The sequence below is a fragment of the Corylus avellana genome, chromosome 3, assembly GCF_965113065.1.
Source record: "Corylus avellana chromosome 3, dhCorAvel1.hap1.2, whole genome shotgun sequence".
In the NCBI taxonomy this organism is placed as follows: Eukaryota; Viridiplantae; Streptophyta; class Magnoliopsida; order Fagales; family Betulaceae; genus Corylus; species Corylus avellana.
Window position 1 is genome coordinate 16,175,097 of NC_142492.1, and position 13,306 is coordinate 16,188,402.

At 39.4% G+C, this 13,306-nt stretch overlaps 2 protein-coding genes and 1 non-coding gene across 3 annotated transcripts; 1 reads left to right on the forward strand and 2 right to left on the reverse strand.

Annotated features, from left to right (window-relative positions):
* Positions 1-741: 741 nt before the first annotated feature.
* Positions 742-4,160, forward strand: LOC132175457 (Terpenoid synthases superfamily protein). The gene is made up of 2 exons (XM_059587410.2): positions 742-902; positions 2,993-4,160. Exon 2 carries the CDS (start codon positions 3,015-3,017, stop codon positions 3,924-3,926), a length of 912 nt encoding a protein of 303 aa, XP_059443393.1. The 5' UTR covers positions 742-902; positions 2,993-3,014; the 3' UTR covers positions 3,927-4,160.
* A 756-nt stretch (positions 4,161-4,916) lies between these two features.
* TRNAN-GUU (transfer RNA asparagine (anticodon GUU)) lies at positions 4,917-4,990 on the reverse strand. Its single transcript has one exon. It is a non-coding gene; the product is annotated as a tRNA-Asn (tRNA).
* A 3,416-nt stretch (positions 4,991-8,406) lies between these two features.
* LOC148586857 (uncharacterized) lies at positions 8,407-9,085 on the reverse strand. Its single transcript, XM_088514369.1, has 3 exons — positions 8,984-9,085; positions 8,601-8,834; positions 8,407-8,511 (listed from the first exon to the last, which is right to left on the reverse strand). The coding sequence occupies exons 1-3, from the start codon at positions 9,083-9,085 to the stop codon at positions 8,407-8,409; spliced, it is 441 nt and encodes a 146-aa protein (XP_088370495.1).
* Positions 9,086-13,306: the final 4,221 nt, after the last annotated feature.

Genomic DNA, 13,306 nt, shown 5'->3' on the forward strand with positions numbered 1-13,306 from the left:
ATGAACTTAATCATTTCTCGAGGTAGTTCTATTGGTATCCCTATGGTGGATCACCATAAATTCCAAATTTTTGCCTTTGTGGCATGTGACATCCATTGGTATTACAGAAACAAAGCTTTTCAAGGCGATTCTGAAGTGGTGGTTCTAGCTCTCCAACATCCAAATTCTGCTCTAGATTGGAGGATTTCTCCCATTATCTTTGATTACTTAAATACTATTCCTTTTACTTCCTCTTGGAAAGTTAGGAAAATTAATAGAAATGCAAATTTCTGTACCCACTAGTGACACGTTGGGTTGTAGCCAAATCTTATTATGATAGTATTTCCTTTTCCTCAACCCCTTTCCTTCTTTCTTCCCTAGCTAATGGGAAGGATCCTCTCCGTCTGTTTCATGTAGTTTGTTGTCTTGTAATGTAATTAAAAATAAAAAAATAAAAAAATAAAGTAATGATGAGAGAATAATGCTTTTTTTTTTTTTTTTTTTTTTTTTTTTTTTTTTAAATTCAACATTTTTTTGAGTGTGTCAAAAGTTTTATAAAAAATGGGATCTTCCTTACTCTTTTCCTTCTGGCCAAGAATATTTAAATAGAAAAATGAACATGAATAAGTAAAAAGTCTAAAATGTTGAGCTGCAAGTAAAAGATTTGAAAAAAAATAAGTAACTAAAATTAAAAAAAAATAAAAATTAAAAATTAAAACTAAATTTTAGCTATTTTGTGATCCGGACGTGAATGTTACCAAATCCCAATAGCAAACCAAATTCTTTTCTGGGCTTCCTGTGCTTTGCTCCTCACCCCCTCCCCCCCCTCTCTCTCTCTCTCTCTCAATTTTGGCGGTGCGCAGACCATATACGTTTCAGCTGGAGCTATCGCTTTCTCAGCTACGAAACTCCTCTCTCTCGTGGTAAGCTTCCACTTCAGTATTTCCTTGGAAGATCTGATATGTGTCATCCACCATTACACGATGTGTTTTATTCACTTTGATTTAATTTAATATACTCGGGTTCTTGGACTGTGACTTCGAAAAGTGCCTTGCGCAGTGATTGTATATATCTGAAAAGTCTATCGGCATGCTCTTCACCTGTTTGACAAAATTCCCCAAGGACTTTGCTTCTTCTTGTTTTCTTAATTACCGTCGGTGCTTGCGCTTATACTAGTGTATTCACCTTATGACAAGTATTCTGACAATTTTTCTTGGCGTCATAAACCCATTTTGATAAAATGTGAATTAAGTTTTAAGAAGGCTCATCATCACATGGCACATTAGTCTCCTCGAGCTCGTTGCAGTTAACCCATTTGTCCAGGTTTTGCATAATGATGAACTAATTAACTAGTGTTTGAATTTCTGGTAATGAGGTATTGTCTGCCCAAACTTTTGGAATCAATGTTGTACCAATAGCATTTGCCGGTTATGATCCAGCTCTTATATATCGGCTATAGGTTCTACTTCACTCACGTTTCTCTTTGCCGTATGGAATCATCCCACTACTTCTATTGTCTCTATTCGTTGAAAACTTATGAACAACGAAACTGCTTTAGCCAAAAGATAAAAAGATCCATGAACTTGGAGTTATGCTTTGCTGTTATGATGCGTAAATTGACGAGTTTCTCAAGATCACCAAAGTTTTTTCTTAATTTCCAACTTGACACTCCTATCTAAGTAGAGTTGCCAACTTCGTATATATGATTGTTTGTGTAAATCAATAAAACCTTTTTTTTTTTTTTGGTCATCTATTTTATTCCTAAACAAAGAACTGAGTGGTTCGAATAGGCTAGTGCCTTTGTGGGCATACCACTATCTGTACGTTTTAGTTAATGGCCAAGCCTGCTGGTTAAGGAAGATGAGTAGCGGAATCTTAGGTGAGTCTGCTTGAAAGGATAAGTTATCAGCCACTCTGCATTGGCTAGGATTTCAATGATTCGAGCTCTAGTGGGTTTTTCGGATGCTATAGATGATATTTATTCAGGTACTATTTTTTAGGGATGATTTTATGCTCGTAGGCATCTTCGGCCAACTCCATGTCCTAATTCTCATATAATGTGATCAGCCTGAAGCACTTCTATAGACTGTTGAAATCCTGCCCAGTAATATACTGTGAACTTGCACCTTTAGTATCATAAAGACGATTTTTGTTGCTTGACAGATTTATGGGAAATGGTGTAAGTAGGTATAATATATATGGTGTATTGGCTGGATGGATGCTTAAGTTAGCCCAACTTGTTTCTTCCCGTAAATGGTACTGTTTGTTCAGCTGGATTCTATGTTTTTAAGCCATGATTATTGCTCTGTATTAGAGACAAAAGAGGCTGACTACAAAAGAAGTATACGTGGCTGATCATGTGTAGAAGGAACCACTACTGTCCTTCGTCCGAATCCTATCCATCAGTTTAAAATATAAAAAATTCTGCCAACAAAAATAATAGGCTCTTAAAACCTTAAAACTTAAACCTCTGCAGCAGTTTCTTACTTGATAGACAACTAATGGAGAATGAACAAAATTTCAAGGGATGTTTGGAGCATTGAGATGTTAAACCAACATTCAATTTGGAACTGTGAAACAGCACAAAGAGGGTTTGGAAGACAAACCGTTTTGTCTCACACTCCCTCTAGCTTGATAGAAACCTTTATATGCTATGTGGAAAACTTTAAATGACAATATTAAATGGATTCTAGAAGTTATATATTTTCTGAACTCCATTTTGCATCATTGATTTTTCTCCTACTTTATAGGTTCTGCTAGCTTGTAAGTTATTAGAAAAGAAAAAGACAAACAAATTTCGTGCTGCATTCATAGGACAAGCTGGAAGATTAGGCCAACAAAAGCAGGATCAGTTCCTAAGAAAGATTTCCCTAATGGATGGATTGATTCTTCATTTGCCCCCCCTCAATATGCTTTACCAACAAGGAACACTGAGACAACATAGTGGATGTTCAGTTTTCTTATTTTCAGTGTTCTGTGTGGTATTATTACTGATGTAGTTATGTGTCCGCAGGAGGAACTACAGTGGGGATTTGATGAATGGTACTTCTGCATCTAGTACCTTAAGGTCAGCTTTCTCCTACTGTGTACAACAAGTGCGAAGTTATGATTACCATCACTACCTCTGCCTCCTTGAACTTCCCCCTCACATGCGGAAGCCTGCTTTTGCCCTCCGTGCCTTTAATGTTGAAACCGCAAGAGCCATGGATGTTGCTTCTGATCCCAGGATCGGTCTCATGCGCCTTGTCTGGTGGCAGGAAGCTATAGACAAAATGTATGCTAAAAAGCTAATTGAGCACCCTACAGCACAGGCCCTATCATCAGTGATCTCTGAGAATAAAATTAGCAAGGCATGGCTGAAACGGTCTGTTGAAGCTCGGATCAACGATGCAAGAAGAGAGGTTACTGATATTCCTGAAACAATTGAAGAGTTGGAGAAATATGGTGAGGATACTGTATCAACTATTCTGTACATGACACTTCAGGCCGGTGGTATCAGGTCCACTGCAGCTGATCATGCAGCATCTCACATTGGTAAAGCAAGTGGCCTCCTTTTACTGCTTAAGTCACTGCCATACCATGCTAGTCGTACCCATCATTTTTCTTACATACCCGCTAAAGTGGCCGCCAATCACGGGTTGCTGGTGAAAGAGGGAGGTCGTTCAGAGATCCGTCTGGACTCTCGTGAGCGCCTGTGTGATGCAGTCTTTGAAATGGCATCGGTTGCTAATTTTCATTTACAGAAGGCTCGTGAACTAGCAGGAACAGTGCCAGCTGAAGCTCGCCCAGTGCTTCTGCAGGCTTTTCCCGCCCAAGTTCTCTTGGACTCCCTGAGCCGGGTACAGTTTGATGTGTTTGATCCAAGGTTGTCACGAGGGGTCCTGGGTATTCCTCCTTTGTGGTATCAGTTGAAGCTGAAGTGGTATTCATGGAGGGGCAAGTATTGATATATGCTCCTGGCCGGTAAAATGGGAAATCAATTTGCGGATTAAAATGTTGTAATAATGGGATATTTTGTCATGAATCCCAGCAGTTGCCCGTGGGTCAAGTATCTATTTGGGCTCCCTTTTAGATAAATGTTTTTTATTTTTTTTTTAAGATAAATGTTTGGGCTTCTTTCATCCCTGCATTATTATATTCCATTTAGTGACCCTAATATGGTCGTCCGTACGTGATTAATTTTTGCCTTGGTTTATGTTGTTTTCACTGCTATAATTAAAGCCACAGAACGAAAATCTACTTGAAGAAAATGATTAGAAGAGTTTCCAAAACATAGAAAAAAACGCCTTCTCGTGAACATGTGAGCGCAATTTGTTGTAACAAGGTAATCTCAGTCATCAACTCAACCCAGAGATTCCCCTTTTCCATATTAAATTTAAGGGGACATTTTTCTCCTTTTAACTACCATCTTATTTGTAATGTCCTTAATCTTTCAATCTGGTTAATGTACCATACCAATTTACTGCTTAAAGGGAGACATTGCAAATCTAAACAAATTGAAAGATTGGGGGATATAACAAATTGAGTGGTAGATTGAGCTGTTGAGATGGGTAAATGTAGTTTTTCCTAAATTTAAAGAAAAAAAAAATTTGGAAATGAGATATGAGTTGAAATACAAATGAATTGCAATTTGATAAATGGAAATAGATGGAGTGAGTAAAGGGGTAGAAAACAAAGAACATAAGAGAAATTAAGCCATCCATTTTATCTTAGGGAGAATGAATATTAATTGAAAAATAAATGAACTGCAATTTGATAAATTTGAAGACATAGAGCAAAAGAAAAAAGGATGGGCAGAAGACATATTAAAAGAGGCAAAAACAGAAAGGAAATTAAATTAGATTATTCAAAGTCTTTTTTATCTCATGTATAATGAATTGAAAAAGAAGAAAACAAAAGCAAATAAAACCTGAAAAGCAGAAGGCATCAAAATAAATCGCTAGAGGAAGGGCTTGAACCTTCGACCTTGTGGTTAACAGCCACACGCTCTAGCCAACTGAGCTACTCCAGCTAGCTAAATCAAGATTATATATTGATTAATGAAGTAGGTTATATACAGACAATAAATGACCCAAAATCCAATCAAACCGATGATCCGTTAACATCATAACAACCCTCCTTCCATGTATGGGCCCAAATGTCTTTTCCTAATAATTAATCTCAGATTTTTCTTCATTATAAGACAGTTGATTCCACTAATTTTGAAGATGGTGGGAGCTTGCTTCCTTTCCACTAACAACAAAAACAACAAATTATTGTCTATTTTTATGATTGACTTTGTTTATAATATATGTGCAAGTGGATACCCTCATTAGAAACATCAAAGCCATTCTGGTGATGCCAATTGCCAAACCACCAATTATTTCTTTCATTAAAAATCTTACACACCACACTTGGTGGATCAAGTGATTGGTTGATATTGAAAACTACTATCTGAGGTAGAATAATAGGACCAAATTGGACCTTGTTAATAATATGTGGAAGGAAATTATATAAAGAACCAAAAACTATCTTATTGGTTGTGAAAAAGGTCCAATAACCCTAAATTAGTCCTAGAGGAGGTGAATAGGCGTTTGCAAATAATCACAACCAACAAAAACTATCCAAACCACAGTAACAATCACCAAAATTAAATAAAGTAGTAAAGCAATAAGGTACACCAATTTTGGTAATATAGTAGAAATTTATTGAAAAACACTGTCACTACAAAAAACACATTTTTTGCTGACCCATGATTACTGACGTGTCAGGTCGTCTGACACGTCAGTAAATCTTGCTGACGGGGCTTTCCTGACGTGTTTCGGTCGTGAAGAATGTGGGTGTCAGGAAATGGGAATTCCTGACGTGTCGAAATTGACACGTCAGGAATTACTGACGTGCTAAATTTTCACACGTGAGTAAATCTTCTGACGTGTGAAAATTGACACGTCAGGAATTTCCTCACGTGTCAAAAACTGACACGTCAAGAATTTACTGACGTGTCAATTTTGACACGTCAAGAAGATTCCTGACGTGTCAATTTTGACACGTCAAGAAGATTCCTGACGTGTCAATTTTGACACGTCAAGAAGATTCCTGACGTGTCAATTTTGACACGTCAGGAAATTACTGACGTGTCAAAAATTGACACGTCAGTAATTCTTGACGTGTCAAAAATTGACACGTCAGGAAATTCTTGACGTGTCAAAATTGACACGTCAAGAATTCTTGACGTGTCAATTTTGACACGTCAAGAATTTCCTGACGTGTGAGTTTTTGACACGTCAGCAATCTGGTTCAAAACGAACCAAATTTGCCGACGTGTCAAAAATTGACACGTCAGTAATTACTGACGTGTCAATTTTTGACACGTCGGCAAATTTGGTTCGTTTTGAACCAGATTTTTTCCCTCCCCCCTATATTTTTTGTGATTTATTTCAGGACTATACCCGAATTTTGTGTTACGGTTCACCTGATATTCAATCTATCCATCAAATCCATGCAAATAATATACAATTTTTCCATCAAATAACATACATCATATCCATTAACATCAATCACAAACTATCCATCAAAACTAACTTCAACACACCATAATAACACAAATAACATAATATATATACACCAATCACAAATATATATATAAACTAACTTCAACACACCAAAATGACGCAAATAACATAATATACACCAATCACAAACTATCCACCAAAACTAACTTCAACACACCAAAAATGTCACATACTAACATAATATACACAAATACAATTACATCAACTTATACACAACTGTGAATAGCCTCAAATTCTCAACCAGACTAGCGATCATTGACATCCATAGCATCCTCTCGACGATGTCCATTACCTGCAAATGATAAAACAAACAATATTCACCAATAAAACAACCACCAAACAAATAAAATCCACTAACGGTAGATGATAATACAAACAATCATTGAGCCCGAATACAAACAATCACGTCGGTAAAGTGAAAGAAAAATGCCCGAATATTCACCTAACTCAGTTGTTAATTATTCCACAGTAAATGATATAACTAAAATAGGTAAAACGTTGAAGTTAGCAAAACTTTGATATAAAAAAAAAATTAGAAAAAAATTAAGTCAATATATATATGCATGGTCACAGAGCAATCAATAATATATAGACATGAGACAATGAACTTCGTTTTTCCCATGGCAATTATGTGAGACATATGATCTTCTTCTTTTTTCCATTGCAATTATAGAACTTCCATATAGGTTATTAATGTTGGGGGTTCAATGGAAGAGATGATAAACACAAAGGGAAAGCGCCCTCCCTAGCATTGAGTGCATTTATATCTATTTATATTTAGAGTTACAAAATTAAGTTTATGAAGAACTGGTCTTGATGATATTGATATGCATGTATTGCTTCGTGCCATGCAGTTATATCCATTTATACATGCATGAATAACTCTAAATAATTATCTCAACCAGCAAAACTCTAACCCACATCCATCACCAAACCAACCATGATATATAAACCAAATTTAAGCAAGATTTACAACATCATTAATTATTTAGAATGACTACAACATATCCAAATTCTAAATATATATATAGGGACAGTTATAAAACTAAATTGACTATTAAAAAAAGTCAGTACCTGATCCACTGTCGACCGACGATCGCACCATCGCAAAGGGTGGGGAAGCATTGTCTGGTGGGGTGTGAAACCGGATCATTTCCTCAAGTTGGCGAAAACGGGCGTCAAACCTTGCCTGACGTTCAGCCTCCTGTTCAGCTGCCTGTCGCGCTACCCGGGCATTGTTCTCAGCCATCTGCTCCGCCACTTGCTGGGCTACCCGCGCATTGTTCTCGGCCAACAACGCATCCATCTCTTCCTTGTGCTTCGCCCTCTCCGCGTCAAGCGCTCTATCAAGTGTGTCTTGTGATATCGTGGAGTACCTGACGTTTCCTGACCGTGCCTATGACGGTGTATAGTATGAGTGTATGGTCCCCCGCACAGGCAGAATATTTGGTCCGGCCATCCGAACCCGACCGGCATACTCAGGCTTATTTCCCATTGCCTGGGCGAATGCGTCGTTTGGCGCCCACCTGACCGTTCCCTCTGTGATGCTAGACGATGCTGCAGGGTCGGTGGGTATAAGCTCATTCATCTTTTCCTGAATGTTACATTAATTATTGAGTCAGTGGGTCGCACAACTGTTAATCGCAAATAATTTATCAAATATACAAGCAAAACAACATATGAAAAGTGAATATCATACACATCTCTCCTTCACAATATCATTCGGATATCCACCGCCCTTCTTCGTGTGTGACTTGACATAATTGTGTGCACGAGTGGGTTGATGGCCCAAACGTTCGGCCTGCATTTAAAATAGGTAATTCATTTATTTTTAAATATATCAATACGATATAATGTTAGATATATATAGGATAAATTACACACGTACCTCCTCATGTGTCAACCTGGCATAGCTCATTGATCCGGTGCAATGTGGTGAATCATTTAATGCTCGCAAGCTCTTCATTTTCGCCGCATACTCCTACACAGTTAACACTTTTAATATGTTAATACCAATACAATTACAATAAATGACAGTACACAACACTAAGAATTTAACTCATGACCTACCCTATTCTCCTGGGTACACCATCTCTCCAATAAGATATCCAGATCGACGGGATTGTACTCGCCTAGCGTCTGTCCCCCCAGTCTTGCCCGTATAGTGTCCGGCGTATCTTCCTCCGTAATGGCACATATTTTTTTGAGATCGTGCCTCCAAGTCCGCAGCTTGGAGCCCATATCCTTAAATGCTTCATTTTTTACTGCTTCCAAGTTGTACTCGGGTGGAACGAAAAAGTATGCCTGCACAAGTTCAACATTGATAAATTAAAAAATAAAATAAAATATGTGTATATGCATTTACTTACTAAACACACATATATATAGCGTACTTAGAGTGTATATATACATATATACATTACTAGTGTTTAACTTATTATTAAAAAACATACCATCAAGGCGTCCCAAATATCCTCCTTGGTACGGTCCGGTACCTTCGACCAATCGTCCGGTATTCGGACGAAATTTCCGCTCCTAACTATGTCTCCGGTCATCCGTCTGAACCGCACGGCACTAAATCCAACGGGCTGGCATGATGCATTGTACTCCAAAATGATCCGTTTGCCGGGGGGGACTCCCGGCCGCCTGTGCGAATCAAGAATGGTAAACACCTCAATAACGGTGTTTCCTTCAGAATCAGTACCTAACAAATTAAAAATTAGTTAGGTAAGTTATTTCGAATTCAATACTAGGTAACAAGTAAATTAAAACCAAATCAACAACGACATTAAAGTATATACACTTACTTATGATCCGGACCTGCCGAGGGCCTAACCGAGCGTCGGGAGCAGGGTTGGTGGGCTGCGGGTCATCTGTGGCCTGTGCCCCACCTGCCATGTGTTCTTGGGCCTCTGTCTCAGTGTCCTCCAGACCTGCTTTGTAGTTTTTAATAATGTTTAGAATTCTATGAAATTGTAGTTGTAGTTAAATATAATTGATATTGCACCAATATAGTTAGAAACTTTCAATCTTTTGAATCTTTTAAAAAACAGTCGGGCGTACCTGCGCTATGCTGGGTGTAAAGCCGCTCGACATCGCCCTCATAACTCTGTCGTAACTCGCTGTACGGGTACGAATCAACCCGAAACCCGGTTTGGGCCATGCCTGCCCGAGTGTATGGAGCATGGACAGGGGTCTCCCCTTCCATCGTACCTGGAAGAACTGGTCGATATCCTTCCTGTATCCCAAGAAGCTGAGCAACGTCTTGTTGCTCACTGTCATCAAGTTGGACTGCCGGAGACCCAGGCGACGTAGACTGCCGCACTGCGGACGAGCCCCTGCGTGCTTTCCTCTTCCCCCTTGTACTCATGGTACCCTGTAAAAAACACCACAAACCCAATTAATTTCTTAAACAATGTATGAAATATTTACTACATTAAGTATGCATGAATAATAGTGCTACATGAGATATATATCAGATTTTAGCAAATGCACAGCTTAATTAAGTGTGTTGATGTAATGTGCATGTAGTGAACAACTACCAATCAAAACATAAATATAAAATTAATTATACTAATATACATACGCTTCGGTTGGATCTAAGTCGTGTCTGACGTATTCGATATGATCTTGTAGATCGTGATCAACATTTCTGGGCAAAATAAGAGGCTCACACTCGTGGTAATTGACACATGAATCTTGATGTCCTTCAACCTGACCAACGTCGTATATGTTTTTAGGCTTGGTCCTTACTGCGCAAGCCCAATCTGGGCACCTATCATCTTGTACGTAAAATACCTGGTCAACTTGTGAAGTTAGCACATACGGCTCATCAGAAACCAGGTCTCCCGTGTGGACAAGGTTTTTGAAGTTGACAAGTACTATACCATACTCATCCACCTTGTACCCCTTGTCCCTCGTATTGTCTGCCCAATCACACCTAAACAGAACGTACTTAGTCCTGTCGTAATACTCAACCTCAACTATTTCCGTTAACTTCCCGTAGTACGTGTCGCCATCAAGAGTCGGCACACACACCCCGCTGTTCTGAGTCCTCTTTCCGGCATCAGATGCAATAGTGCGAAACAGCTTGCCGTTAACCACATATCTATTGTATCTGACTGCTGCCTCCCTCGGCCCTCTACAATGCATTACCAATTTGTCACCAAGTTCATTCCTGGATCGCTCGTCCAATCGATCGACCTGTGAATATATTACGTACAATGGAAACGCACGGTTACTAGCTTTAGTTGATTTTAAAAATAGCACGCAAATAACTCCGACAATTGTGATAAGGTAAACATCACATCATTCTTACGTAGTTACGGTACCACTCGCAGAACAAGTCATAATGTTGGGTTTCCAACTGAGCCTCTGTTGTTCGTCCCCTATTGCATGATCGCCTAAGCGTATCTATGTGCATCCTACAATTCGAAATTATGTTAATTATAATTCAATACGAGCAATATTGTCACAAGTTCATTGAGCATGCAATGTGCCAACAAAAGATCTCTACTTACGTCCGCAATTGATGAAACTCGTCCAAGTTGAACATAATATACCGGTGTATCTGTGTCATTGTGATTCGGTCGAGTCGGACTCGTGTTCCATTTCCCTTTGAACCATCCAGATTTCTTTGTATCCTATTGTGAAAGGTTGGTGTATTTTCTAAATATCTCGAACAAAACGTCACCAACTCAGTTGCTATGTAGCCCTCCGCAATGCAGCCCTCAGGAGCCGCTTTGTTGCGCACATTAGATTTGAATACTCCAAGGCTCCTAAATATGAACCAATACATATTTTCAGTTTAGTTAGTACTTGTCATGTATTGGCACCTGAAACCAAAAAATAGAAGAATATCCGTAAACAAATTTTACCTCTCTGCCGGATACATCCATCTATACTGTACAGGTCCACCGAGTCGGCATTCACGGATAAGATGCACGACCACATGAACCATGCTCGTAAAGAAGCTGGGGGGGGGGAAAACTTGTTCCATCTTGCACAACGTGATACAGATGTCACACTGTAGTCGGTCAATATCCTGTTCGGTCAATGTTGTTGAACATAGGCACCTGAAGAATGTGGACATCTCAACAAGAGGTCTAACCACATTGCTTGGAAGTGAACCACGCAATGCAATAGGTAGAAGCTGCTGCATCAGTACATGACTGTCATGACTCTTTAACCCCGATATCGTACGGTCCTTAAGTCGTATACAACGAGAAATGTTCGAGGCATATCCGTCGGGCACCCTTACATTTCGTAGCACTTTCAAAAAATGTGTTTTATCATCCTTGGACATCGTGTGGGTAGCTTGTTGATAATAGGTCTTACCATCCTGCGGGTCCACAAATGTATGAAGTGTACGTCTCAAGCCCATTTCTTGCAAATCTAAGCGGGCGGCGTGGTTGTCCTTCGTTTTCCCTGGAATGTCCAGTATTGTACCAAGTATGTTGTCCATGACGTTTTTCTCTATGTGCATAACATCAAGATTATGCCGCAATAAATTATCTTTCCAATACGGCAACCTAAAGAAAATACTTTTCTTCTTCCACACTACATGGCCATTATTCGTCTTCTGTTTTTTTCTTTCTTTTTTCTCAGCCTCCCTTGCCTGACCGGCGTTCTCATCCCCAAACACCATTCCTTCTAATTGGCTTATGACTTCATCTCCACTTGGCACATCAGGGGCACATTCTAGTTCTACGTTGCCGTCAAATGTGCTTTTGTTTCGTCTCCATGGATGATCCATGGGCAAGTATCGCCTGTGCCCCATATAACACCATTTATGGCCATGTTTTAACCATTTTGACCATGTCGAGTTCATACAACACGGACATGCCTTCTCACCTTTGGTAGACCATCCAGACAAATCTGCATATGCTGGGAAGTCATTAATTGTCCACATCAACTGCGCTCGCATAACAAAATTATTTTTCTTTGAGGCGTCATATGTGCGAACCCCTACATTCCATAGTTCTTGTAACTCTTCAATTAAGGGTTGAAGGTAGACATCTATATCCATTCCAGGTGAACTTGGGCCCGGGATAATCAATGATAGTATAAAAGATGTGTGTTTCATGCACATCCAAGGAGGCAAGTTGTAGGGTACAACCATTACAGGCCAAGTGCTGTGCGATGTAGTCATATTCCCAAATGGATTAAATCCATCAGAGGTTAGTCCGAGCCTTACATTCCTGCTGTCCGCTGAAAACTCCTGATGTAAATTGTCAAATGACTTCCATGCTAAGCCGTCGGCTGGATGCCTCAATACGCCATCCTTAGTGCGGCCTTCTGCATGCCACCTCATAAAGCGTGCTGTATGTTCTAACATAAACAACCTCTGTAGTCGTGGTATGAGTGGAAACCACCGCAACACCTTCACCGGACGTTTCTTGCCCGATGATATGGGTTGACCGTCCTCATCTAAATTGATTGCTTCCGTCCATTTAGATTCTCCACATACGGTACATGAATCCAACTCTTTATTGCCCTTCCAGAATAGCATACAGTCATTACGGCACGCTGGAATCTTCTCATAGCCTAGTCCCATGTCTCGCAAAAACTTTTTCGCCTCATATGTATTAACTGGCAGAGTTTCACTAGTCTCGGGTAGCAACTGATTGATGAACTCTAGGAAAGCCGAGAAAATCGAGTTACTAACTCCACCAACACACTTCAAGTTGTACAGGTGAACAGTGGCACTTAATTTGCTATGTTTTGTCTCAGTATGAAGTGGCTTCTCCGCCTTTTTTAGAAGGGCATAGTACTTT